Raw genomic sequence first — 27236 nt, 5'->3', positions numbered from 1 at the left:
CGGGGGGAGGACGAGAAGACTTACTCCCTTTCGCAGGTTCTCGTCGACCAGCCACCACCTCAGGTCCGTCCGTTCCAAAGATCCTATCGGGAACTGTACGTCCGGGGAATCGGATCCTTGATTCCACCGGGACTTGAGCTGCCACTGCAGGGATCTCATCCTGAGGCGGCCGTTTGGAACCAGACGAGCCAGGGAGGACAGGTGACCTAAGAGACGCAACCACGATTGGGCGGGAAGCTCTTCTCGCCTGAGGAAGGGTTCCGCCACCCTCCTCAGCCTTGCTATCCTGTCGTCTGATGGAAAGGCTTTGTGGAGATTGGTGTCTATCAACATACCTAGATAAACCAGTCGTTGGGACGGCTGCAGAGAGGACTTCTCGAGGTTTACCACGATCCCCAGATCCTGGTAAAGACCCAGAAGCCTGTCTCGGTGCCGAAGAAGGGTCGACTCCGAGTCTGCTAGGATCAGCCAGTCGTCCAGATAACGAAGGAGACGGATGCCGTTCCTGTGCGCCCAAGATGAAATCAGGGTGAACACTCTGGTGAACACCTGAGGTGCTGTGGAGAGAACGAAACACAGCACCTTGAACTGGTAGGTCTTGTCGTCTAAGCAGAATCTCAAGTACTTCCTGGAAGACGGATGGATTGGGATCTGGAAGTACGCGTCCTTTAGATCCAGTGTGCACATGAAGTCTAAAGGTCTCACCGCAAGTCTGACCGTGTCCGCAGTCTCCATGCTGAACCGAGTTTGCTTGAAAACCCGTTCAGAGCCGAGAGGTCGATGGTAGGTCTCCAGCCTCCAAACACCTTCTTTACAAGAAAGAGTCGACTGAAGAAGCCTGGGGAGCCGTCGACGACCTCCTGGAGAGCATCCTTCTTGAGCATGGTCTCGACTTCTGCCCGAAGGGCTAGCCCCTTTACCGATCCCATGGCATAGGGGCTCAACGACACTGGATTCGCTGTCAGGGGAGGTTGAGATGTTATGAATGGGACGGGATACCCTTGGCCGATCACAGAAATCGTCCAAGTATCGGCCCCGTGTTGCTGCCACTTGTGCACGCAACGTCGAAGGCATCCCCCCACAGGTGGACATGCGGGGGGATTGCCACTCCTAGTGTTTGTGGCCGCGGCCGCTCCCTCTAGGAGTCTTGCCTCCCCTGGAGGACTTACCTTGACCTTGGCTGGAAAGGGCTGGGGCTTAGACACCACTTTTTAGCTGCCGGTGCCTGCTTTGGTGCCTTGCGAGGCTGCTACTGCTGTTGCTGCGGAGCTGGAGGCTTATAGGGCCGAGCTGTAAGGGCCCTATGGAGGAGGGAGTCCTGGCTAGATTTCCTCCATCTCTCAGCCGTTCGTTCCATATCCTGGGGCTCCAACAGATTCTCCCCAAGGAGGGAAGCATGTCTGAGCCTACAAACATCCACGGCGGGGACCTTCGGGTGGAACTTCTCGGTCACCGCATCGCGCCGCTTCAATACCGAGTTGGCCCACAGGGTGGTGACCTGATGTGCCAGGAACTCGATGGAGCGGGTGCCCGAGAGTAAGAAGGTCTCCAGGGTCTTCCTATTGGTCTCTTTAGACAAGTCCTCGGAGCGCAATAGGATGCCCAGAGTCCCTAGCCATATATCCAGCCACGAAGTGGCCTGCATGGGGCACTTCACGACCTTCTCATGGCTCAGGATCTCCGACGCCGAGAACGTCACCTGCCGGGCGGAGAGCTTCTCGAGAGGAATTCCCTTAGCAAGCTCTTCTACGGAATGATGGAGAGGAAGAGCGAGACTAGACTCCCCCAAGATCTCAAAATACCTCCTCTGCTGGAGACGAGGAGGTGGGATGAGTTTGTTCCCGGCAGAGAAACGACTGGAGGAAGCAAGAGTCGCGAGTTGGGCATTGGCCCTGGCTCTGGCACTCTTCAACCCCCGAGACCAGGGCAGAGCCGCACTGGTCTTAGGGGGCTTCTGAACATCGAACACCTGGTCCAGGACCGTGTCCTTGCCTTCTCGGGGGGCGATCACGGGGTCCATGAACCCGTTGAGTTGCCTCATCAGGCTCAGGACCTGCCAGAAGGCATGCTCAGACTCCTGCTGGTCTCCTCCTTGCGGACTGGCAGCTAAGTCTCCCGTCCCCGGAATCTCTTCCTGGGGCGAAGCGTGGACGTTCTCCCGGGGAGCAGCGAGTTCCTGGCGAATCCTAGAAGACGACTTCGGGATTGTCTTGGAGTCCTTGGGTTCCCTCCTGGGAGGGATACACGACCCCAACAAAGAGGTTCGGAAAGCACCCTCCGCGCGAGACGATTCTCCTCCATGAGGAGAAGACTCCCCCCTTGGTGCCGAGGGGGAGACTATCACCTCACTGGATTCACCCGAGGACGGAAAAGCCTCGTCCTCGGGAGAAGGAGAAAACGCCTGCGAAGGGGATGGGGCCTTCCTGACAGACCTCTTAGGAACCAACTTCTCCCTGGGGGAAGTCACCACGAAGTCCACTCCTCTCCTTCTCTTCAGCGGGGGCGAGGCAGCCGTTGGCTTGTGTCCTTGATCGGCGAGTGCCGGATTCATAGCCTTCACTAACGCCCGCATCAGAGGACCAAACCAAGTCTGCCGCTCCACGGACACATAGTCCGAAATCCCCGCTGGAGGGAAGGGGATCGGGCGATCCTTCGGAGTGGACACCACTGGACCTGCCTGAAAAGGAAAAGGGGAAGAAAGTTGTACTGACCTCTCTGAAGTGTCTTCCCTATCCTGCACAAGAGTCCTGCGTTTTGGTGGAGGCGATCCTGAGTGCGGTCTGGCGACACGCGTCCCTGCTGCTGTCGCGGACTGCGAAATCCGACGCGAACGGCGATCGCGCGGGCACGAGGGCGCACAGGCAAACGAGCGCGTGGGCGATCTGGTGAACGAACGCGTTGGCGCGTCGGCGAGGGAGCGTGTTGACGCGCGGGCAAACGAGAACGCTCCGATGACCGCTGACGATGTTGTTCAGGAGACCTGTAGCACGTGGGAGAGCGATTGCGAGCAGGCGATCGGCGGCGCGCTGGCGAACGCTGGCGCGTAGGCAAGCGATGGCGAGCAATAACGCGTAGACCGCGTAGGCGAACGACCGCGCGAGGGCGAGCTAACAGACGGCGACCCATGTCCCTCCAGATCCTCTGGGCGACGGCGCGTTGGAGAACGCTTGCGCACAGGCGATAGGTCACGCGGGCGGTCTGGAGATCGCCGATGTTCAGGTGATCGCTGACGCGCTGGGGACCGTTGACGTGCAGGAGATCGCTGACGAGCAGGCGAATGTTGATGCGTCTGTGATCGCTGGCGAGCAAGAGGGCGACGCGTGGAATACTGTGAGGGAACTTCCGGCGCGGGGCGCAGAGGCGAACGCTCACGAACGGGCTCAGGAACAGGAGGCGCGTGGGGGTACAGGGATTTTGGAAGTACGCGCTGGAGAACGCGAGTGATGTTGCGCAGGAACAGGCTGACGAACAGGATCGCGAGGGCGAGAAGAGTCCTTGGCCAAACTAGAGCGCTCAGGAGACTGATGGCGCGCAGGGCGCACAACAGAAACCGCAGGATATTCGGAGTCCACAGGAGAGCGCTGGCGAGCAGTGGGGCGATGGTCATCAGAAGCGCGCTGACGAACAGGAGAGCGCTGACGGTCAGAAGAGCACTGACGAGCAGGAGAGCGCCTGTGCGCTAACACTGCAGAAGGGCGAGCAGGGGAACGCTGGCGCGCTGGGCGCTCAACAGGAACAACAGGCTGAAGGATGTCCTCATGAGAGCGCTGGCGAGAAGAGGGGCGATCATCAGGAGAGCGCTGGCGAACAGGAGATCGCTGACGAACAGGAGAGCGCTGACGAGCAGGAGAGCGCCTGTGCGCTAACACTGCAGAAGGGCGCGCAGGGGAACCCTGATGCGCAAGGGAAGAATCCCTTTGCCCCGAAGGGACTGTTGCCCGTCGGGTGACGAGGTCAGGCTGCTGGACATCTGCACCAGAAGCTGAAGGTCTGGAAGGCGTAGGAGACCGATCCCCAGAGAGGTCTAAGGAAGCTGGAGCTGCAGGCTGCTTACGGCGAGGAGAGTCCCCCTCGGAGGAAGGAAGCGAAGATTCAAAAAGGCGCCTCTTAGCACCCTTATAGGGAGACGGGAGGCCCTTGCGGCGCAGCGGACGGTGAGCCTTACGGCGAAGGCGGCCACGAGGAAGATGGTCAGGACCATCAGTCCTCCGAAGGGGAGTCTCAGTCAAAGCACTCCCCTTAGAGGGAGGCTTGGCAGCAGAAGAGCCCGCGGGACTCCCTTCCCCATTCGAAGGATGTACGGAAGGGGGAGGAGAGCCTTCAGCACCATCATCCACAACAGTACCTGCAGAGGATTGACCCGACCCGTCGGAACCCTCTGTCACTACGACGTCGACGATAGACAGAGGATCTACCTCTGCTATCACCGGCGACTGCTTAACAGCGGCCCCTAACTGGACAAGGTCACTCAGGGCTACCCTGGAGGGCAGGCCCTTAAGCCCCAGGGAAGCCCAAATCTGAAAAAGATCATCGTTAGACAAAGATTCATCAATAACCTCCCCGGGAGAGGAGGAGGAACTGCCCCGCTATGGGAGGCGACGCCCTCTCCCCCAACCCAAGGTCAGGAAACAGAACTAGGGCCTGCACTCCCACTCGGCCGACTCTCCTTAGGAGCCGAACGAGGGGGAGCTTCGGAGGAGGTTTGGGCGGCGAAAGAAGAGTCCCGAGAACCTTCCTCCTTCAAGGCAACCCCGGAAGGAGAACGGTCTCTCTTGGACTTCTTCTTACGCCGGCGGCCAAACCTCTCCCACTAGGAGGCAGACCACTCCCTACACTCACTACACGTATTCTCTTTATCACACCGTCGGCCTCGACACTGCGGGGAAAGGGTGTGAGGATCTGTGTCCACCGCCGACATAAAAGTACCACAAGGGCGGCCGGCAATTCCAGGGCACTTGCGCATAGTGAACAATAAGGGTGAGGCCAACTTCAAAACACACACACACACAAACTGGAAGAAAAAGCAAAAAAAGATTAAGGCTGTCAACGAGGACGATGGACAGACACGTCTGTTCATCGCCGGAGCCAAAAGTGAAGTGAAGCAAATCACCGGTGTGTGGGGGGGAGGGGTAGCAAGCTATCCCTTCCCCTACCCCCGCTAACTAGCTATTGGCTCGTCTTTTCAGCTACGCCGAAAGGTAAACCCAATGTAAATAGCGTGGTTTGTATTTCGCTTACGGAACAAATCTAAATTTCTAAAAATGATTACTGTTTACTTAGTATTCTATGGTACTAACTATTAAGTTAAGAAACAAGCCTAAACTTCAAAATGTTTACTTCATTTGCTCTCTTGATAATCTTGTCGTCAATGTCGGTCACGCCCATCACGACGACGACATTGATGTTGAACACCCTCGCCAGAATTCGGCGAATTATATCGAACTTGACGTAACACCTGAAGAGAATGTCGAAAAATTGAAAGGCCAGAATTACAAAACAACTTTTGGCACATTATCAATACACAAGATTGTTCTTCATTCAAATGTATACTTCAATAATCAATAAATCCATAATACATTTTACTAGATAATTCAACTAATTTATTCATTCGCACTAAAAGATAATGAGATTATTCATGTACAAAGCAGTATTATAAGGTAGTATGAGAGAGAGAGAGAGAGAGAGAGAGAGAGAGAGAGAGAGAGAGAGAGAGAGAGAGAGAGAGAGAGAGAGAGAGAATCAGTCGAGTAATGGCAATTACTATCATTTATGTGGGGCAAGACGCACTTTAGAGAGCTTACTCCAACTCACAATGCATGACCAATGTGCGCCGAGTCGTAGACTGTTGGACCACACATGTACCAGGAGACAAGGCCTGGATATATGGTCTTGAAAGGCACCTTAGGGGAATAGAATTTGTTTACATGAGTACAACTCTAATTAAAATGCTAGCAAATATTTACTGTGCAGTAATATCAAATATTTTCTTCAGAAGGACATTGCTCTTAAAACAAAATAACATGATTATTGAAATATCTATTATTTTCATGCTTATCTTTGAAAATTAAAATGCTATTAATCAAAAATTGCCAATTTTACATCCTCAATATAATATTGAAAAATTATAAAAATGTATTTCTAGTTGCCATGTACCGTTACAACGCCACCCACTTACCAAGACCAGATCGGTTAGTGGAGGATAACCACAACAAAAAGTTTGTTTCTGATTACAGATAACTGTACCTTGCATAATACTGTACCTAAAAGGGGGAAGGTGGATGGGAAACGACAACTGTACTTATCTAGTTTATAAATCCTATGCATTTCAACGAATTTTACATTTGAAAAGTAAAATATATTCAAGACAATATCTGTGTAAATAAGCAATGGAGATATAATTGTGTAAGGTTAAAACATTTATAGTGTATAGAGTAAGACAAACCATAAACCGTTCAGGAGAACCCAATGCTCAACTTAGCTATTCTGAATCACATGCAAGGGTGCTTATTAGGCCATTGTTATCCTCAACTGACTGAACTTAACATGGCAGAAGGGAAAAATTATATCAATTCTTATCTTTAATCCAAAAAAGGGATTTTGACGTAGGAAAAATCTATTTCTGGGCGAGGGACCTGTGCCGCCCAGTGAATAAGCTCCTATTAGCACTTATTCTTAGGTAATTTACTGCTAAATATACCAGAGAAAAAATGTAAAGGAGTGCTAGGTTAACTAGCTCGCTCACCTATTGGTGTCGGTATAGAATTGGGCGTATAATCCAGAGGTCCCGCACTATTTAGATTCATCCACGACAAAGACCCCAATAGAGGAGAGCCGTTCAACCTCACTCGGCACCACCAACTCTGCATCCGCTCAGAACCCAACTCCTTAGCACCCAAAGTTTGGGGACTCCAAGGGAGAGGAGCTGGGAGGGTTCACTGGGCGGCACAGGTCCCTCGCCCAGAAATAGATTTTTCCTACGTCAAAATCCCTTTTCTGGGCTTGAACCTGTGCCGGCCAGTGAATATATACAAGAGAAATGTCACCAAACTTGCAAAATAAAGGAAAAAACATAAACATAAGGGAAATACAAGTTGCTTTAATCAGAGATGAGTGTCAAAAACAGCTATAAGGGTATCTTAAAAAGAACATAAATCCACTTGGTAGAACAATTGACAAAAAAGGTAAGGTATAATAATGCCGTGAGTGATGATATATACAGATACTCAGGAGTCAAAAATTTACAAATATAGTAATAGTAATCAGGTGCGAAACCAACGAATACAAATAGGGTATAAATGAGGCAGGTAAGGGGGAGAGATAAAATGACAAGGAATTAACATGTGAGTTACCTGGGGGTAACTACGCTCCCTGCAGCTACTGTAGGAAATTTAAGGGCTTCCAAATGTTTAAGGTAGTGTTTCTTGAACACTGACGGTGATTTCCACCCTGTATACCTGGAAAGGTCCGTAAAATTCATGTGGTGAAAAAAGTTCACCGAAGTAGCAACCGCTCTGATATCATGTGCAAGAGGAAAAGAGTCAGGGCTAGCTTGTTTAATAAAATACAAAATTTGTTGCCTGATCCCTTTAATGGTAATGGTACCGCCTTGTTCTCTAACGAATAGAGGCCCCGAGGAGTTAGAGGAGGTCCGGGATAAATAAGACCTAAGAGTAGTAACAGGGCACAGAGACGGATCTTGCGTGAGGGGAACAATTTTCCAGGAGGACCATCTGTTCTGAGGGTCTTCGTTCTTAGCTAAAAAGAATTTGTTAGGTGAAAGAAGGACCTCTCCCGAAGGAAGAAACTCAATATGACCCGGGTCTCTTGACAAAGCTGCCAGTTCAGAAATTCTTGCCCCGGAAGCCAAACTCACCAGGAAAAGTGTTTTCCTGAGAAGGGGAATGTAATCACAAGAACTGTTAATGGTATCAGAAGCCAATTTGAGTACATCATTAAGGAACCAGGTAACCGGGGTAGGACGAGTAACCGGTTTCAGTCTGGCACAGGCTTTCGGAATTGAAGCTAACAAAGAGTCGGTTAAGTCTATGTTAAAACCCACTAGGAAGATCTTTTTCAAGGCAGATTTAATAGTGGTGATAGTATTGGCTGCCAGACCTGATTCTAATAAAGTTCTAAAGAAAGTGACTGTAAGGTTCAAGTTCATACAGTGTACGTCTGAGTCTATCAAAAATTTAGCCAACTTTTTAACCGCAGAATCATATTGGCGGATGGTGGAATCCCGTTTATCTGATTCTAGGAACAGGGTGTTTTGAGGATCGATATTGGCACCATGCATGGCCGCAAACTTCATGAAGTCCATAAAGTTAGGGCGCTCTGAATGTTTGAGAAAGCGTACACAACGCGTGTTTGTACTATCTGAGACAGAACCGGATTGGGTATCGGGTGAGGATGTAGTCTCAACTCTCGCAGGAGAGGGTACCAATTGCTCTTGGGCCAGTTGGGTGCGACCAAGGCTACTCGTCCCTTGAAGGATCTCAGTTTGTCTAGGACTTTCAGTAAAAGATTCACCGGGGGAAAGAGATAAATCCTTTCCCAGATGTCCCAATTCTGTGACATGGCGTCTGTGGCGTAAGCCTGAGGGTCTAGATTGGGAGCCACATATACTCTCAATTTGTGGTTGGACTCCGTGGCGAAGAGGTCCACTTGGAGACCCGGAACCCGAGAGAGAATCCACCGGAATGACTTTAGATCGAGTGACCATTCCGATTCTAGAGGGGAGGTCCGGGACAAGGCGTCTGCAACTACGTTCCGGACTCCCGCCAGGTGGACAGCTGAAAGATGCCAACGGTTCGAGGCTGCTAGGGAGAATATGGCTACTAGAACATGGTTCAGAGGCCCTGATTTTGATCCGCCTCTGTTGAGGCAGCGGACCACCACTTCGCTGTCGAGAACCAGACGAAGGTGTTGTCTCTTGGATGGAGCGAGACGTTTCAGGGTTAGAAGAACTGCCATGGCCTCCAGCACATTGATGTGGAATTGGCGGAATAAGGGAGACCAAAGACCTTGAACTTTCCTGAGCTGAGAATAGCCTCCCCAACCTGATAGGGATGCGTCCGTGTGAATGATTAACTTCGGAGGCGGAAATCGAAGGGGAACTGACTTTGACAGATTGTTGGCCCTTGTCCAAGGTAGAAGTCTTTCCCGGAGAATGGGAGGAAGGCGGACTTTCCTGTCCCGGAGCTTCCGGTTCGCCCTCGAACGCCAGACACGATTGATATCTTTCAATTTTGCTTTCAGAAGTAGATCCGTCACTGAAGCAAATTGAAGGGACCCTAGGATCCTCTCTTGGAGTCGTCTGGAACTTACTTTGTCTTTGAGAAAGCGTTTGGTGTTCATTGCAATCTCTAACCTCTTGGGTTTGGGAAGACACAGAGTGTGAGATATAAGATCCCATTGCAGGCCGAGCCATTGGAACTTTGATTTCGGAAGAAGACGGGACTTCTTGAAGTTGATCTGGAAGCCTAGAGATTGAAGGTATTGGATGACTCTGTGAGTGGCTTTTAGGCAATTTTGGGAGGTGTCTGACCAAATGAGCCAGTCGTCCAGATAGGCTACTACTTGAATCCCTTGATTTCTGAGTTCCTGAACAGCAACTTCTGCTAACTTTGTGAAGATCCTTGGGGCGATGTTGAGCCCGAAAGGCATCACCTTGAAGGAGTAATTTTTGTTTCCTAGGCGGAAGCCTAGATACGGACGGAAGTGTCTCGCTATCGGGACGTGATAATAGGCGTCTGTAAGATCGATAGAGGTGGTGACGGCCCCACGGGGAAGTAAGGTCCGCACCTGCGAGACGGTAAGCATTCGAAACTTGTCGCATTGAATGGACAAGTTGAGAAGGGATAGGTCTAGAATCACTCTTCTCTTGTCCGAATCCTTCTTCGGGACACTGAACAGCCGACCCTGAAACTTCAGGTGTTTCGTTTCTTGTATGGCGTTCTTTTGTAACAGGTCCTGGACAAATTCGACTAGGTCCGGAGTGGAATGCTGATGAAATCTGTTCGGTGGAGGAGGTCCTTGAATCCAACTCCACCCCAGTCCCTTGGAGATGATACTGAAAGCCCAGGGACTGAACCTCCATTTGTTGCGGAAGGCATAAAGCCTCCCCCCTACCTGCTGCACCTCAGTATTGGCTTGAGGAGTTGCCTCCACGTCCGCCTCGGAAGTTCTTTCCCTTGCGAAAGAATCTACCTCTACCTCTGTTCTGGTGTGAACCACGGTGGTAGCCTCTACCTCTGTTATAACCCTGGGAAGAGCCTTGAGCCTCATAAGATTGGTTAAAGGCTGGAGAGGTGGTGGAGGCACCGGGAAGCTGGCTCTTAGGGAGCAGAACGGTGACATAGTCGTCCGAGGAAGGAGCCTGAGAGGTGGAAGGCTGTGCAGGAACAGCAGGAGATGGAGGAAGAGGCTGCCGGAAAACGGACGAGCTACTCTGCTGTTGCCGGAACTGAGTGGAGGTATACGGGCGGAGCCTCTTCCTACCCCGGGCTTGGTAACTTGCGGGATCATATTTCCGCTTAGGAGTCAAACCCCAACGGGCTTTAAGGCTCTGATTAACTCTAGTAGCCTCTGCCAAGACTTCCTCCACAAGATCCTCAGGGAAAAGATTTGGACCCCAACAAGAGGACCGGATAAGTTTATTCGGCTCGTGCCTAATAGTCGCCTCAGCCAGGACGTGTTTGCGGCACCTACGTTTAGCAAGAGCAAAGTCATACAAGTCAAAATATAACGACTGCAAAGTAGCCTTATTGAGAGACTTAAAGATACTCTCAGTATCATAAGTTAAGGCTATCGACTCCGTAGACGTGGCCAAGTTCAAAGTTCGACCAACACGTAGGCGGGAATCATACTCCTGTTTAATAAGGGATTCCGGGAGACGGGGAAGCCGTTCACTAAACATTACTGACGCACAGTCCGCTGTTAGCTTGCCAGAAGTAAAGGTGGTATGGACATTGTCCCAACACTCAATACCTGAAGGAAGAAGGAGGGAGATCGGATCTACCTCTCGGATGGGAGGCAAGGGCTTCTCCTCCAGAGCATATTGAAAAGCAAGCTCTGCAATCTTATTGACGCATGGAGTCACGGTATTCTTGTCCATTAAGAACATTGTGAAAGAACTTTTATGAGGCGTCAACATGGTATTGGTGCAACCTATATCATTCAGAAACCTAGCCCAAACAGATTGGGCTTGTTCCTTTGGGAAAATGACGGTCTCTTTGGGGACCTTATCCAGCCGAACCAGAGCTTCCTCGGTAAGCCTGGCATAACCATGAAATGGAAATGCGAGACCAGGAGGAAAGAATTCAAAATCCTCTAGTGGACGGGTACCAAGACCTTCCAACGTTAACATCCCGTCTGAGAATGGGGAATGAAGAGCCATGCGCCAAGGGTTATTCTTGGTAAACGGCGGAAGCTTAGAGGCATCCGGGATGAGAGAGCTTTGAACTCGCTCCGGAGCACCATGCTCTAAAGCCCCAAGTCTCTGACCAATGTTAGAGAACATCGTGTCCATCTTGGCCTGCATTTCCGACACAATCTTCGATTGCATCTCCGACACAATGCGAAGCATGGCTGATTCGGAAAGGCCCGGGTTAGGAGCAGAAGTGGCGGATTGTACTCCCGGGTCGTGAGACTTAGAGGAGGAGCCGGAAGCCTTAGATGACGGGTTTGTATTTAATTTGGAACTATGGGAAGCCTTGCGGGGCTTACGAGCTTTTGGCAAAGTTCTAGATAAAGACTTATCTTTGGGAGGAACCGGGTGTGATCGGTGAGACGAATCGCGGTCCCCAGAAAAACCATGGAAAGAAGAGAGATCAGATGAAGAAGAAAGAGCGGGGCTGAGGATAGGAATCTCAGCGCCGGTAATACCTGCCTCACTTACCACCCTACCTGCATCCGGATCATCCAACAACATAGCCTAGGTTCCACATCCAAATTCAAGGAGGCAACATTGTCTTCCAGATCTCCGGGAGCATCCAACGGATCTTGTTCCTGGTCGATGAATCCCGAAATAGTGGCATCAATGTCGGCAATGATGGGTGCCGCAACATGCCTAGCCACAGCGGCTGAAGACTTGGCATTAGGGTAGATCATACCACAGTAGTCTTCAGAAAGGACGTAAGGCTGTTTCGATTTCACGTTTCTGGCAAATCCCCCAACCCACACTTTCAGTGTGGCCCGAGCCGCAGTCTTCTGCTCCGGGGATGCCTGAAATAATAGTGGGAATTACAAAAAGGAAGATTCCCGGAGGTCCTTCAAGACCATAGAAATCTTACTAAATAGTGTATGTATACCAAATAAAGGTAAATTAATTAGAAAGACAACATAGCCAACGGGACTCACCGAATCAGATCCAAGGGTGGTGATGAGGTCAAAACAGACCATACAATTATCTGGGTGCCAGACTACAATGTCTTCCAGCTGAACTCCGCAGAGGGCGTGAGACCTACACACAGTATGGCCACAAGGCTGGTGAAGAACAGCCGCACAGGCCGTCGTTTGACAATGCACCATCTATAAAAAGAATAGTATATGAGAAACTGTAATTCTCTTAAGTAGGGGCGGGTCCGGAGGACCCGGGACTAAACATAAGTCTAACTTAAGACTAGAGCTTAACTGTAATACTCTTAAGTAGGGGCGGGTCCGAAGGACCCGGGCCTAACATAAGTCTAACTTGAGACTAGAGTATAACTATCCATTCCGGTCGAGCCGGGATCATAAAGAAGGATGCAACAAAGAATTAAGACACATGGTGTCTGATTTCCCGGCGCGAGGTTAAGCCCCGGACCGGGAAGTAAAAGTACATCCATAAACTAATACATATAGGAACTCCGGGATAGTGATCTGTCATATATATAATCATAGGCACTGTTATAAATTAAGAGGGGGGCGGAACCGTAGATAAGAACCACCAACAGAACCCGGAGGGTTTCGTATAACATAATAAAAGTGTGATAGGTGAATATAAAATAGGGTGCACCGGGATCCTACTCTGTTGACCGGTGGCCAACCCGTCTAGACAGAGACGAAACCGCCGGGACACCCGGAGGACAAAGTCCATAAACACTGAACTACCCCCTCTAAAAGGAGGGAAGGCAACGGTCCCCTAGGGGAGGGGGGAGAGAAGCCTAGCCACCAACCTAGCGAGAGGGGGAGCTTGGGGGAGGATCACGTGATACGGAGCAGCAGGGCTACCAACTGACGATCCCCAAACACTACCAAAACAGATCATACGGAGTAATAAGTACAAATATTCATGTAAAAGTACTGTAATAGCGTTGAAAAATATATAAATATACACATAAAAATTTAGGGCAAGGCATGCGAAATAATGAATAAATCCCAAAGGACAACATCCTGATGGCTTAAATAATAAAAATTGCCGCCCAGTAACGAAGGTCGGCAAGCCATCTACGATACGTAATCTGATATCGGCCCTAAATATGAACCACAAGGGTTCTAAACGCTAAATAATGAATATCCACAATAAAACATATAAAAATTTAAACTAATAATAAAAATAATACACTTAGTAACACCGCGAGTGAAACTAAAAGCTCTCAAACCAGGAATACCAACCGTAAACGGAATCGAGCAAGACCGAGATGATCGAAGAGAATAAACTCCTATAATTTAAATATTAAACGGTCTAGAATGCTCAAAACACAGCCAAACATAGCTTGGTACTTAACTTAGACGGTGTCTCCTGGGAAACCGATGTAGAAGCCATAATCCACGAAAAATAGGCAAAAAATACGAGAGCACAAACAAGCGGGTTACCACACAGGCGTGCAAAAAAGGAGTTGGGTTCTGAGCGGATGCAGAGTTGGTGGTACCGAGTGAGGTTGAACGGCTCTCCTCTATTGGGGTCTTTGTCGTGGATGAATCTAAATAGTGCGGGACCTCTGGATTATACGCCCAATTCTATACCGACACCAATAGGTGAGCGAGCTAGTTAACCTAGCACTCCTTTACATTTTTTCTCTGGTATATTTAGCAGTAAATTACCTAAGAATAAGTGCTAATAGGAGCTTATTCACTGGCCGGCACAGGTTCAAGCCCAGAAATATTGATTTGACACAGCTAAATTATTATTACTGTATTACTATTATTATCATCATTACTTGCTAAGCTACAACCTTAGTTGGAAAAGCAGGATGCTATAAGCCCAGGGGTTCCAACAGGGAAAATATCCAAGTGAGGAAAGGAAAAATAAGAGTAACAACATTGAAATAAATCTCTCCTATATAAACTATATAAACTTTAACATAACAAGAGGAAGAGAAATTAGATAGAATAGTGTGCCCAAGTGTACCCTCCAACAAGAGAACTCTAACCCAAGATAGTGGAAGACCATCGTACAGAGGCTATGGCACTGCCCTAAACTAGAGAACAATGGTTTGATTTTGGATTGTCCTTCTCCCAGAAGAACTGCTTACCATAGTTAAAGAGAAATCTTCTACCCTTACCAAGAGGAAAGTGGCCACTGAATAATAGTTAACCACTTGAGAGAAGATTTTGTTTGGTAATCTAAGTGTTGTCAGGTGTATGAAGACAGAGGAGAATCTGTAGAGAATAGGCCAGACTATTTGGTGTATGTGTAGGCAAAGAGAAAATGAACCGTAACCAGAGAGGATACACTGTAGTACTATCTAACCAGTTAAAGGACCCCATAACTCTCTAGCGGTAGTATCTCAACAGATGGCTGGTGCCCTGGCCAACTAACTACCTATATGATGTACTGTTTTAAATAACCAAATATGTTCTTACCTTACTCTTACTCGCACTATTGTAGAATACAACGCCTGTGTCGTGCCCATCAGGAGGAATCCAGGATAGTGAGGACATCCATTTTTTACCTGGAAAATTGTCAATTTTAACTTATATCAATTTTTGGATTTAATAAAAAAGGAATATAAGTGTGTGGACAAAAGGATAGTGAGGACATTCATTTTTTACCTGGAAAAATAGTAAACTTTAACTTGCATCTGTTTCTGGATTTGATAAACAAAAATATCCAACAGATTTAGCTGATTTGAAAACAAAGCCCTCAGAAGAATATTGAGATTAAAATGGCAGGACAGGAGTAGAAATTAAACTATAACAGATATTACTCCAGTGCCATATTTGGATGAGATCATGGTGATGGGTAGATGGAGATGGTTTGGGCATGCTCTTCGCACTCCCCAAGAGAGATTAGTTCACCAAACATTCAACTGGGCTCCACAAGGCATTGTAAGAGTTGGAAGACCCAGACCTACATGGCTGAGGACTATGAAGCGTGAAGTGGGAGATGATGAATGGAATAGTATTGACTTGAAAGCTCAAGATAGAGACGACTGGAAAAATTAACCAAGGCCCTTTGTGTCAATAGGCATAGGAGATGATGATGATGATGATGAAAAAAAATGAGAATGTGGGCTAAAACAAATATGAAAATAGTAGGATCTTTTACTAAAAATGCCACATCAGGTAGTTGCCTGACTTTCAGCCCGGTTAAATTCCAGATCATCTCACGCAAATGCTGTATGGCTCTGTCTTTTAATTCAATGATCCATTGCTCCCTATATAACATTTTGAAATCAAAATTTTCACATACTTTAAAATCAATTTTCTTAATACTTCTGTATTAGAATGTCCTTTGGAGTTTACTACAGAAGGGCCTCAACTTACAAACTCAATTGGTTCCAAGAATTTGTTTGTAAGTCGGATTTTGATAAATTCTGGCCACAAATAGTTGGGTTTCATACGATATAGATATCAAATTATTACTAATGTCTTTTTCCTTACCGTATTAAATATAATATTGTTTCATTACAGTATTTCTTTATCTTATCTTTCTTATTATCAGTTGGGTGTGTGATTGTATCTCCAAATGTTTGTTAGTCAATGTTTGTAAGTTGAAAACCTATATTCCTTATTTCCTTAGGATTCTGGGAAACAGAGTAAAAGGTACTAAAGGAATCATACACATTAACTTTGCCATTAAAAACGACAACACATGCTGCACTTGTCAATAATAATTAAAACAATAGAACATAATACTGTACTCAAATATATCCCCTAAATATCTTTTTAACAGGTACAGAACAGAAAACAATTTAATTAACCTCTTTTAGAAAATTTTATGATGTAGAAATAATAGAAGGAATTATTGAGAGACAAAACGACTACCTTACAATGGAGGAGTTAATCTTTAATAATTGAGGGTCATGAAATGGACTAAGACTTTTCAAGTCAAGATCCAACTCTTCGAACTAGTCCCATACTCTTGACAAAAAAATCTAAATCCCTCATCATACAGCTGTAAGGCACAGCAGATGTTATTGTAATAACTACAGGGGTACTCAGTACAGTGCAGACCTCCGCCACGGCAGCTTATTTTTCGACCTTTTGCTTATCTTGACCTTTGACCTTAACATGACAAATTCGTAGATAATTTGTATTTTTTCTAACTACAAACATGACAAATTTGTAGATAATTTGTATTTTTCCAAACTATACAAACCTCAGCTATTTAATAGGGGTATTACTTTCGGCGTAGCTGAAATGACGAGCCATTAATTTCTAACGAGGGTTAAGTACCCACACCGCTAGTTAGCAGGGGGGGGTAGGGAGTGTAGCTTGCTACTGGGACCCCTCACACACCTGTGATTGAGCTCACTTTGCTTGGAGGCAGGACTTCAAGGGGGATAGGGCTAGCAGGCAAGTTTGGTTAAATAGCTAAGGTTTGTATAGTTAGGAAAAATACAAATTATCTACAAATTTGTCATTTTCCAAACTATACAAACCTCAGCTATTTAATAGGGGTATTACTTTCAGCGTAGCTGAAATGCCGAGCCATTAATTTCTAACGAGGGTTAAGTACCCACACCGCTAGTTAGCAGGGGGGGGGTAGGGAGTGTAGCTTGCTACTGGGCCCCCTCACACACCTGTGATTGAGCTCACTTTGCTTGGAGGCAGGACTTCAAGGAGGATAGGGCTAGAAGGCAAGTTTGGTTAAATAGCTAAGGTTTGTATAGTTAGGAAAAATACAAATTATCTACAAATTTGTCATTTGTTCCGTAACTGGAATACAAACCACGCTATTTAATAGGGGTGACTCACCCATTAGGAAGGGTGGATGTCCCAGCCAATCTGGCTTTTTGGGTTTACCCGGGGCTCCTTATCTGAGTGTGTTGGCACTCAAGGAATGAGTCCCTGCGCCTCGCTAAAACCTTGCTATGCAAGGTTCGTGGCCTACACAAGCTTTGTGAGAAGGTATGTAGAAATGTGACTCGTCCTAGAAAGTTGTTCCGAAGTTCTTTAGATGGAAAACTGTGCACTAGGACTTTCCAAATACCACCTCATCAGGGTATGGGGACGCAACAGTATTAGTCTTAATACTAGGTACACAAGGGAGCATGGTTTACCTGCAGTGGTTTGAGGTCAGCTATGCAGAGAACCCAGGATGCTGCTTTCCCCAAGAGAGAGGAGAATGAAGAAAAGAATAAGGGCCAGTCAAACCTTCTGCTACTTGTCCAATAAGGAGCTTGAGGTTTTAAACCAGCTGTTGTGCAGCCACAACAGGACCGATAGAGAACGTATCGAGTCTCCTGTGGGTCATGTCTTGCAGGTAGTGGGATGTGAACGTGTTTTGACGTTTCCACACCCCAGCTTGAAGAACCTGCATCACCGAGTAATTTCTTTTGAAGGCCAGGGACGTAGCTATGCCCCTGACATCATGTGCTCTGGGACGACGTGACGGAGGAGGGTCTGGATTCAGTGCAAGGTCAATGACCCTGCGAATCCATGCTGAGATGGTGTTCTTGGTGACCCTCCTCTTGGTCCTTCCTGTGCTAACAAATAGTGCAGGCACTCGAGGACGGGCTGCGGCTGTTCTCTTGAGGTACAGCCTCAAACTCCTCACTGGGCATAGTAAGAGATGGTCTGGGTCATCTGTTACAGTATGGAGACTAGAAATCCGGAAGGAGTCGAATCGTGGATCCGCTACTCACGGGTTCTGAGTCTTAGCAATAAACTCAGGGACGAAGCTGAACGTTACTTTTCCCCATCCCCTTGAATGGGCGATGTCGTATGAGAGACCATGAAGTTCGCTGACACGCTTGGCCGAGGCCAAAGCTAGCAGAAACACCATCTTCCAAGTTAGGTGGCGATCTGTTGCCTGGCACAATGGTTCATAGGGAGGTCTCTTAAGAGACATGAGAACTCAAACCACGTTCCATGGGGGAGGTCTCACTTCTGACTGGGGGCAGGTAAGTTCATAACTCCGTATGAGTAGAGAAAGTTCTAGCAATGAAGAAATGTCCATTCCTTTCAGTCTGAAGGCGAGGCTTAAGGCTGAGCGATAGCCTTTCACTGCCGAAGACTGATAAGTGATTTTTTCAAGCAAAGACACGAGGAACTCCGCTATTGCTGGAATAGTGGCATCAAGAGGAGAGATACCCCTTCCACGACACCAACCACAGAAGACTTTCCACTTTGCCTGGTAGACTACTGCTGATGATCTTCACAGATGTCCAGACATCCTAACCGCAACTTGTTGCGAAAATCCTCTCTCAGAGAGGAGATGCTGGATAGTCTCCAGCCATGAAGTCATAGCGAAGCTACGGCTTTGTGGAAGATGTTGGCATTGGTTGTTTGAATAGATTGTTTCGTGGAGGGAGTTCTCTTGGAGGCTATGTTAGGAGTTGCAGAAGCTCCAGGAACCATTCTCCGTGATGCCATAGCGGAGCTATGAGGGTCATTGAAAGATTGACCGATGTTCTGATCTTGTTGAATACCCTCCTCATCAGACAGAATGGGGGAAAGGCGTAAACGTCGATGTTGTCTTACCGTTGTTGGAAAGCATCTTGCCAAAGAGCCTTGGGGTCTGGGACTGGGGAACAGTACAGCAGGAGCCTGAAGTTCAGGGACGTTGCGAAGAGGTCCACAGTCGGAGAACCTCACTAAGTCAGGACTTTGTTGGCTACTAGATGATCCAAAGACCACTCGGTACTCACTATCTGAGATGCTCTGCTCCGGTTGTCGGCGAGCACATTCCTTTTGCCCGGAATGAAGCGTGCCGATAGTGGTATCGAGTGGATTTCGGCCCATCTCAGAATCTCTACTGCTAGATAGGATAGTTGCTGCGAAAAAGTACCTCCTTGTTTGTTGGTAAGCCACTACTGTGGTGTTGTCGCTCATCACCACCACAGAGTGACTTGCCAGGAACTGTTGGAACTGTTGAAGGGCCAGAAAGATGGCCTTCATCTTTAGGAGATTTATGTGGAGGTACTTTTCTGACTCTGACCAGAGGCCTGAGGTCATGTGGTGCAGCACGTGCGCCACCCACCCTTTTCTTGAAGCGTCTGAAAACAGCATCAAATCCAGGGGGAGGACGAGAAGGTCCATTCTCTTTCGTAGATTCTCGTCTGTCACCCACCACTGGAGGTCTGTCAGTTCCGCAGGTCACATGGGGATCTGGATGTTCGGGGAGTTGTGTGCTTGATTCCACCGGGACTTGAGTCGCCACTGGAGGGATCTCATCCTGAGGCGACCATTGGGAACTAGACGGGCCAGCGATGAAAGATGACCGAGGAGACGTAGCCACGATTGGGCTGGAAGTTCTTCTCGTCTGAGAAAGGGTCTTGCGACCTTTCTCAGCCTTGTTATCCTGTCGTCTGATGGGAAGGCTTTGTGGAGAATGGTGTCTACAATCATGCCTAAGTATACCAGTCTTTGAGTGGGAAGCAGAGAGGAATTCTCGAGATTTACCATGATCCCCAGATCCGGGCAAAGTCTCAGAAGTTTGTTTCGGTGTTGAAGAAGGGTTGACACCGAGTCTGCAAGGATTAGCCAGTTGTCCAGATAACGGAGAAAACGGATGCCAATCCTGTGTGCCCAAGATGACACTAGGGTAAACACTCAGGTGAAGACTTGTGGTGCTGTGGAAAGAACGAAGCACAGCACCTTGAACTGGTAAATTCTGTTGTCTAGGCTGAATCTTAAGTACTTCCTTGAAGACAGATGGACTGGGATCTGGAAGTACACGTACTTTAGGTTCAGTGTGCACATGAAGTCTTGCGGTCTTACTGCTAGTCTGACCGTGTCTGTCGTCTCCATGCTGAGCGGAGTTTGTTTGACAAACTTGTTCAGAGCTGAGAGGTCGCTGACTGGTCTCCAGCCTCCAGACGCCTTCTTTACATGAAAGAGTCAACTGAAGAAGCCTCGGAATACGTTGAGGACATCTTGGAGAGTGCCCTTCTTCAACAGGGTCTGGACTTCTGCCCGAAGGGCTTGCCCCTTTGCCGATCCCATGGCAAGGGAGTTCAATGACACTGGATTCCTGGTCAGGGGAGGTAGAGATATTATGAACGGGACGCGATATCCTAGACTGATCACAGAGATTGTCCAGGAATGGCTGCGAGTTGCTTCCACCTGTTTGTGCAACTTTGTAGGCATCCCCCCACAGGTGGAAATGCAGGGGGACTGCCTATCCTAGCGTTTGCGGACTCGGCTGCTCCCTCTAGGATTTTTCCCTCCCCTGGAGGACTTTTTGCCTTTCCTGTCTTTGACAAGAAAGGGCTTAGACACCGTTGTCTTCGCTGCAGTTTTTGTCGTCATTGCGGTCTTGGTTGGACGGCACTGCTGTGGTGCTGGAGGTTTATAGGGCTTAGATATTAAAGCCCTATGGAGGAGGGAATCTTGATGAGACTTCCTCCACCTCTCAGCAGCATGTTCCACATCCTTAGGCTCAAACAGATGATACCCCTCTATGGAGGAATGTCTGAGCCTATTGATCTCGACACTAGGAACCTTCTGGTGAAATCTCTCAGCTACTGCATTTCGACGTTTCAAGATGGTATTTGCCCACAAGTTCGAGACTTGGTGGGCAAGAAACCCTACGTGCGAGTACCTGAGAGAAGGAAGGTTTCCATAGCTTTCCTGGTACGTTCCTTGGAGAAATCCTCGGATCGTATCAGGATACCTAAGGTCCCTAACCAGATATCAAGCCACGAAGTAACTTTCATAGCATACTTCGTGACCTTCTCCTGGTTAAGGATCTCGGCTGCCGAGAACGAGACCTGCCGGTTGGAGAGTCTCTCAAGAGGGACTCCCCTGGTTAGCTCTTCCGGCGAGTGGTGAAGAGGAAGAGCTGAACTGGGCTCCTCCAGGATCTCAAAGTACCTCCTCTGCTGTACACGAGGTGGTGGTAGGAGCTTGTTCGTGGTACCGTAACGGTTGGAGGAGGACATCTCGGAGAGCTGCTGGGCAATCTTGTCCCTGGTACTCTTCACCCCTTGAGACCAGGACAGGGCTGCGCTGGTCCTAGAGGGTTTTTGAGGACAGTGTCTTTGCCCTCTCGAGGGGGGATCTCTGGGTCAGAAAACCCATTGAGAACCCTCATTAGAGTCAGAACCTGCCAGAATGCATGTTCTGACTCCGGCTGGTCTCCTCCTGTTGTAGGACTTGCAGCGAAGTCTCCTTCTGTCCCCAAAGGCTCTTCTTGGGGAGAGTCGCGGACATTCCCTGAGTGGCTGGCTGGCTCCATCCTAGCCCTAGTGGAGGACTTTGGCATGGTTTTGGAGTCTTTAGATTCCTTACGGGGAAGGAGGTAAGACTCCAACATCGATGAGTGTGGCATGTCCCTTATATTCTCAGACTGCAAGGAACTCTCGGCGTGAAGAGAAATTTCCTCCATTGGTGCGATGGGGGAAAGTCTCTCTTCGCGTGGTTCCCTAGGTGACGGGAGATCTTCATCCGAAAGGGATGGAGAGTTAGTCTGAGAAACAGGAGGAACTTGCCTCGATGGTCTAAGTGGAGTCAGTTTCGCCCTCGGGGAACTGACTGCGTCCGAAACTCCTCTTTTCCTCTTCAAAGGGGTAGAGGAAGTCATGGTTCCATGCCCTAAATCAGACAGGACAGGCTTGAAAGCTTGGGTTACTGCTCTGATCAAGGCATTGAACCAGGGCTGCTGGCTGACAGACGTACTGTCAGACAGACCCCCTGAAGGGAAAGGGACCAAAGGTTCCCTTGGAGGAGTTACTGGAATAGGTGGGTTTGCCTTAGAATGTAGCTTAGGGATCCTGAACCCCTCTGCATGTTTCCCTTCTCCCACAATGCGCGATGGTATGCGCTTGCGGGGAGGGGAATGAGGCGATTGCGACCTTGCCAGATGACGTGCCTGATGATGCGAATGCTCGCGCGAGGGAGAATAATGGAGCTCCCGCGAGGGAGAATATTGGTGCTCGCGCGCGGGAGACTATTGGTGCTCGCGCGCGGGAGACTATTGGTGCTCGCGCGCGGGAGACTGTTGGCGCGCGCAGGGGAATATTTGTGCGCACGCGGGCGTACAGGAGAATCATGATGAGCACGCGGGCGCGTGGGAGAGTGTTGGCACGCGTCCGTAGGAGAGGGAGCGTGCGCACAGGAGAATCATGATGAGCGTGCGGGAGTGTGTTGGCGCGTATCTGTGTGTGTGCGTGCAGGAGAAAGATGCCGCGCAGGTGAGCGCCCCTGGTCTGGTGAGCACTGGCGTGCAGGTGAGGGCAACAAAGTTGTTACCTCACCTACGAACTTGCCCGCAGGAGAGTGATAGAGCGCAGGTTTTGGCTGGCACGTTGGTTAGCGCACAAGGTTGCGCGTAGGAGAGTGCGGGTACGCAGGTGATGTGGGGCGCACATGTTGGTGCACAGGAGAGTGCTGTTGCGCAGGAGAACGTTGGCGCACAGATAACTGGCGCGTAGGAGAAATTTGGCGAGCAGGTGAGCGCTGGCGCGCAGTAGAGTGCTGGCGTGCAGGTGGGCGCCGGCGCATAGGTGCAGGAAAGTTCTGGCGTGCAGGAGATCGTTGGCGCGCAAAAGAGCGCACGTGCGCTGTGGAGTGCTGGCGTGTAGGCGACCGTGAGCGTGTTTGCGCAGGTGATCGTGGGCGCATGTGCGCATGGCGCTTAGGAGAGTGCTGATGGTCAGGTTAGCGCGTAAGCACATGTTGGCACGCAAGCGCGTGAGGCTGCTGCCCTATGTGAGGGCGAGCAGGATGGGTGGTGCGCCGAAGCGTTGGTGAATGACGAGCTGCTGGTGAGCGCTGGTCAGGGCGCGTGGGCACGTGGTGCACAGGGCGAGAGTGATGGCAAGCAATAGCGCACTTTGGAGGATCTTTATAAGGCTCATCAGGAACGGCGATGGAAGGTCGGCAGGTCTGCTAGATGGATGGTCGACATGTCCTTTAAAAGGACGACCCTCCACCAAAGGAGATTGCAAACGATCTGCAGAGAGGTCCAGGACCGAAGTCACAAGACTGGTTGCAGGAGCAGTGATGGATGATTGGTCTAGAGGCTCCTCTGCGGGGGACTGCATTGAAGATGTTGAACCAAAGAGGCGTCTCCTCACCACAGGTTAAGGAAGGCCTCTAAGGCGAAGAGGAAGGCGAGCCTTCCGACGGATGCGCCCTCTGGGGGCCATTGGATCAGCAAGCTGACCGTCAGCAGTCCTCCGAAGAGGAGTCTGTAAGTGAACTCCCCTGAGGGAGAGAAACACTAGCAGGAGAAACTGATGATGAGCTTAGTTTCCCCCTCGGAGGATAGTCAGGAACGGGGGAAACTAAGTCAGTAGCTACACTAGAGTTTGGAGTGGCAGAGGAGATGGGTAATGTCACATGAGACACCTCTGACACAACAACGTCGACAGGTGACAGGGGATCTACCTCTGACGGCGACGACGATTGCTTGACAGAAGCACCCATGCGGATGAACTCAAGCAATGCCTCCTTGGAGGGCGAACCCGTGAGCCCCAAGGAGGACCAAATCTGAAACACGGAGGTTAGTGACAAGGCCTCACCCGGGGGGGAGAAGTGGTGCTGCTTCGCTAGGAGAAGCAACCTATTAAATAGCGTGGTTTGTATTCCAGTTACGGAACAACTTAGCAATTTAATAGGGGTACAGTATTACTTTCGGCGTAGCTGAAATAACGAGCCATTGATTTTTAACGAGGGTTAACTACCCATACCGCTAGTTAGCGGTGGTAGGGGAGGGTAGCTTGCTACTGGCCCCCCTCACACACCTGTGATTGAGCTCACTTTGCTTGGAGGTAGGACTTCAGGGGGGATAGGGCTGGCGGGTAAGTTTGCTTAAATAGCTAAGGTTTGTATAATTAGGAAAAATACAAATTATCTACGAATTTGTCATTTGTTCTGTAACTGGAATACAAACCATGCGATTTAATAGGGGTGACTCACCCATTAGGAAGGGTTAACGTCCCAGCCAATCTGGTTTTTGGTTTTTACCCGGGGGCTCCTTATCTGAGTGTATCAGTACTCAAAAACTAAGGAGTCCCTGCACCTCGCTAAAACCTTGCTATGCAAGGTCCACGGCCTACGCAAGCTGTGTGTTGTGGTATGTAGAAGTGTGACTGTCCTGGTAAAGTTATTCTGAGTTCTTTAGAAGGAAAAACTGTGTAACTAGGACATTCCAAATACCACCTCGTCAGGGTCTGGGAACGCAACAGTATTAGTCTTAATACAACGTACACAAGTGAGCATGGTTTACCTGGAGTGGTTTGAGGTCAGCTATGCAGAGAACCCAGGATGCTGCTTTCCCCAAGAGAGGGGAGAATGAAGAAGAGAATAAGGGCCAGTCAAACCTTTTCGTTCATGCAGACTAAAACCAGGTAACAATGCCCTCAACCTTCTGCTACTTGTCCAATAAGGAGCTTGAGGTTTTAAACCAGCTGTTGTGCAGCCACCACAGGACCGATAGAGAACGTATCGAGTCTCCTGTGGGTCACGTCTTGCAGGTAGTGGGATGTGAATGTGGTCTGACGATTCCACATCCCAGCTTGAAGAACCTGCGTCACTGAGAAGTTTCTCTTGAATGCCAGGGACGTAGCTATGCCCCTGACATCATGAGCTCTAGGGCGACGTGACGGAGGAGGGTCTGGACTCAGTGCATGGTCTATGACCTTGCAAATCCACGCTGAGATGGTGTTCTTGGTGACCCTCCTCTTGGTCCTTCCTGTGCTGACAAATAGTGCAAGCACATGAGGACGGGCTTCGGCTGTTCTCTTAAGATAGAGCCTCAAACTCCTCACTGAGCATAGTAAGAGATGATCTGGGTCATCTGTTACAGTACGGAGACTAGAAATCCGGAAGGAGTCGAATCATGGATCCACTACTCCCGGGTTCTGAGTCTTAGCAATAAACTCAGGGACGAAGCTGAACGTTACCTCTCCCCATCCCCTTGAATGGGTGATGTTGTATGAGAGACCATGAAGTTCGCTGACTCGCTTGGCCGAAGCCAAAGCTAGCAGGAACACCGGCTTCCAAGTTAGGTGGCAATCGGTTGCCTGGCGCAATGGTTCATAGGGAGGTCTCTTAAGAGACCTGAGAACTCGAACCATGTTCCATGGGGGAGGTCTCAATTCCGACTGGGGGCAGGTAAGTTCATAACTCCGTATGAGTAGAGAAAGTTCTAGCAATGAAGAAATGTCCATTCCTTTCAGTCTGAAGGCGAGGCTTAAGGCTGAGCGATAGCCTTTCACTGCCGAGACTGACAAGTGCATTTCTTCACGCAAATACACGAGGAACTCTGCTATTGCTGGAATAGTGGTATCGAGTGGAGAGATACCCCTTCCACGACACCAACCACAGAAGACTTTCCACTTTGCCTGGTAGACTGCTGCTGATGACTTACGCAGGTATCCAGCCATCCTAGTTGCAACTTGTTGTGAAAATCCTCTCTCAGAGAGGAGATGCTGGATAATCTCCAGGCGTGAAGTCGTAGCCAAGCTACGGCTTTGTGGAGTATGTTGGTCTGTGGTTGTTTGAGTAAATTGTGTCGTGGAGGGAGTTCTCTTGGGGGTTCCGTTAGGAGCTGAAGAAAGGTTCGGAAACCATTCTGCATGATGCTATAGCATAGCTATGAGGGTCATTGAAAGATTGACCGATGTTCTGGTCTTGTTGAGTACCCTCCTCGTAAGACAGAACGGGGGAAAGGCGTAAACGTCGATGTTGTCCCACCGTTGTTGGAAAGCATCTTGCCAGAGAGCCTTGGGGTCTGGGACTGGGGAACAATACAGCGGGAGCCTGAAGTTCAGGGACGTTGCGAAGAGGTCCACAGTCGGAGAACCCCACAAAATCAGGACTTTGTTGGCTACTAGATGATCCATAGACCACTCGGTACTCACTATCTGAGATGCTCTGCTCCAATTGTCGGCGAGCACATTCCTTTTGCCCGGAATGAAGCGTGCCGATAGTGGTATCGAGTGGATTTCGGCCCATCTCAGTACAGTGGTACCTCTACATACGAATTTAATCCGTTCCAGAACCAACTTCGGATGTAGAAAATGTTCGGATGTAGAAACGAATTTTCCCATAAGAATACATGGTAATTCATTTAATTCGTTCCTCAGCCTAAAAACCCATAATAAATCCTTAATAAATGGCTACACATAATTACACAACAATAACATTACTGCATAATATGTAAGAAGCATGTAAAAAAGATAATTATAAAGAAATAATAAATAAAAAATGTGTTTTATTGCCACTTTACCTTAGAGACAGGCCAACGCAGGTGTAGGATTTGCTACGCCGGAGACGGACGATCGGCGAGAAGATAGACATGGTGTTAACATGTTCTTTAAATAAATTCTCTCTCTCTCTCTCTCTCTCTCTCTCTCTCTCTCTCTCTCTTGTTCTTCTTCACTGTTAGTGTTAGAGAAGTCTATTAATTTTTTCTGAGAGAGAGAGAGAGAGAGATCAAACAAAAATGAGAGATTAAACAAAAATGAGAGATTAAACAAATATGTGTTGTGTACATATGATTTTTAACAGCGTTAACTAGTTGAAAGAAAGTTAAATGTAACTAAAAAAACAATATCAGCGAATCTGAATTCCTTTATTAACCTAAACAAATATTGATATAAACACACTCGTGTGCGTATGCGCAAACACACACGCACGCACGAGGAGACACGATCGGCGAGGAGGTAGAGATGGTGACTGCGATAACATACCGTAACTTACACTACGGAAATTTTAATCTAAATTAGCTTATTTTTTTTTTTTATTTTTATATTTCATATTTTTTACATTTTTTTTCTTTTGATTTTTTATTTTCATCACTTTCAGTGACGAGTTATCGCAGTCACCATCTCTACCTCCTCCCCGACCGTCTCTCTTACTGCGTAACAATTCCTGTTCTAGTTAATAAAGGAATTCAGATTAGCTGTTATTACTTT

The 27236-nt window shown here is 48.5% G+C and overlaps 1 protein-coding gene across 6 annotated transcripts in view; it reads right to left on the bottom strand.

The window, feature by feature from the left end:
- The window catches only part of CysRS-m (cysteine--tRNA ligase-like protein, mitochondrial), a 114874-nt gene that overhangs the window by 61666 nt on the left and 25972 nt on the right, over positions 1-27236 (bottom strand). For 2 of the 6 annotated variants that reach the window (XM_068393959.1, XM_068393960.1), the window contains 3 exons: positions 14788-14876; positions 5812-5900; positions 5338-5455 (listed from right to left, as the gene is read on the bottom strand). In XM_068393959.1, coding sequence (XP_068250060.1) covers positions 5338-5455; positions 5812-5900; positions 14788-14876 — 296 coding nt within the window. Of the gene's footprint in view, positions 1-5337; positions 5456-5801; positions 5901-14787; positions 14877-27236 lie in introns of all 6 variants that reach the window. The other 4 variants (XM_068393962.1, XM_068393961.1, XM_068393963.1 and 1 more) reach the window with 2 other exon arrangements.

The sequence above is a fragment of the Palaemon carinicauda genome, chromosome 19, assembly GCF_036898095.1.
Source record: "Palaemon carinicauda isolate YSFRI2023 chromosome 19, ASM3689809v2, whole genome shotgun sequence".
NCBI classification, from domain to species: Eukaryota; Metazoa; Arthropoda; class Malacostraca; order Decapoda; family Palaemonidae; genus Palaemon; species Palaemon carinicauda.
The sequence above is the reverse complement of the archived record's forward strand: the minus strand, read 5'-3'. Positions and strand labels throughout refer to the sequence as shown.